The 1,846-nt window shown below is 32.8% G+C and overlaps 1 protein-coding gene across 1 annotated transcript in view; it reads left to right on the top strand.

The window, feature by feature from the left end:
* Positions 1–413: 413 nt before the first annotated feature.
* The window catches only part of LOC101861368 (carboxypeptidase inhibitor SmCI-like), a gene marked incomplete at its 3' end in the record, with an annotated part of 3,354 nt that continues 1,921 nt past the window's right edge, over positions 414–1,846 (top strand). Inside the window, exon 1 of the mRNA XM_005100404.2 lies at positions 414–495. Within this exon, the coding sequence (XP_005100461.2) occupies positions 414–495 (82 nt within the window). The remainder of the gene's footprint in view (positions 496–1,846) is intronic.

Raw genomic sequence — 1,846 nt, 5'->3', positions numbered from 1 at the left:
ACCTTAGTTGATGGGTAAACCTTGATCATCGATGACTGTGGTTAATCTGGAACTTGTTGATAATGATAAACAGGGTCTACTATAATGAAAGTAGGCTAATAATACTAGTAATAATAATGATAATAATAATAATAATAATAATAATAATAATAATAATAATAATAATAATAATAATATAATAATAATGACAATAATAATATCTATCTATCTATCTATCTATCTACCTATCTATCTAACTACCTATCTATCTATCTATCTATCTATCTATCTATCTATCTATCTATCTATCTATCTATCTATCTATCTATCTATCTATCTATCTAAAATAATATTATATATCATTTTATATTATTGGCTTCTTTCTCAATGAAGGAGAATTCCATTCCAGACGTATCTTCAAGTAATCACGTGATATGACAGACCTGCGTGTCCTGTTGTGTCATGTGCCAGCCGCTCTGGCAGTGGTGTCTGATATACAGAGTGAACAACCCAACTGTAAGTAAAGTTTGTTGTTGCGGTTGTTGTTGTTGTTGTTGTTGTTGTTGTTGTTGTTGTTGTTGTTGTTGTTGTTGTTGTTGTTGTTGTTGTTGTTGTTGTTGTTGTTGTTGCTGTTGTTGTTGTTGTTGTTGTTGTTGTTGCTGCAGTTGTTGTTTTTGTTGTTGGCTTTTTATGTAAGTGATTTCCCGCTCGTACCGACACGATTCAGATAATTTTAGGTGGAGGTATCGATCCCGTCTTTCAGGGCCACCTGAACTAGGATCGAACTTCAGTCCCCTGTCTGGGACATTGGATGAAGCGCCTAATCCGAGAAATACCGTGTATGCTTTATAAGTACAGATTAGCTGTTGTTTTTCATTTTAACGTTACATAAATTTTATCATTACACACCTTGCTTTTATAAATACACGTACCTTGTCAGTACAAAGTGACACATAGCGCGTCATTACAAAATAGCTGGCAGTTACAAATTTACATGTAGCTTGTCCTTACAACGTTACGTGTAGCTTGTTATTACAAAGTTACACATAGCTTGTTATTATAAAGTTACATGTAGCCTGTTATAACGGTACGTGGTATTACAAAGTTACACGTAGCCTGTTACAAAGGTACGTGTTATTACAAAGTTACACGTAGCCTGTTACAAAGGTACGTGTTATTACAAAGTTACACGTAGCCTGTTACAAAGGTACGTGTTATTACAAAGTTACACATAGCTTGTTATTACAAAGTTACACGTAGCTTACCAGTATAACGTCACACATAATTGTTGTTTCACGTTTCATGTAGCTGTGTTTGGTAGCAGCTGTTGCTATATTATTTATACATAGTTTGTTAGTATAACTTTATCAAGTGTTGAAAAGTTCTTAGATTTAAAAAAAATCTACGTTACCGTACGATTGAATCAGCGTGCAATTCTTAATATTGATGTATTCTGGATGATTTTCAAATTTTGATCTTTCATTTTCGTCAATAAAACATAATGGCAATTGCTATTTTAAAAAATCAATATATTGTTTGGTGGTACATGATCTATCGATTAATAAGCTTAACAAAAACATACAACATCCGAGTGGGGTGGTCGGTACGGCTTCTTTGATCTCATTTCTTTGATCTTTGACTATTTCAAAGAACCCAGCAAGTCAGATGCTACGAAAATGGAAAATAAATGTAAAAAATATTAATATAAATTTTGTGAGTCTAAATGTCCGCAAACCGAGTGATGTTTTAAAAAAAGTGCATGTAATTCTAATAAGCCTGAAAGACTAATCCGAACCCAAACATTAAATAAATGGTTGAACCTAACCATATTTGCTTAAAAATAAGGGCTAAAAAGTTTTTTTGTTCG

Source organism: Aplysia californica, unplaced genomic scaffold, assembly GCF_000002075.1.
Source record: "Aplysia californica isolate F4 #8 unplaced genomic scaffold, AplCal3.0 scaffold00246, whole genome shotgun sequence".
In the NCBI taxonomy this organism is placed as follows: Eukaryota; Metazoa; Mollusca; class Gastropoda; order Aplysiida; family Aplysiidae; genus Aplysia; species Aplysia californica.
Note: the sequence above shows the minus strand (reverse complement) of the source record. Positions and strands in the feature narration are given on the sequence as shown.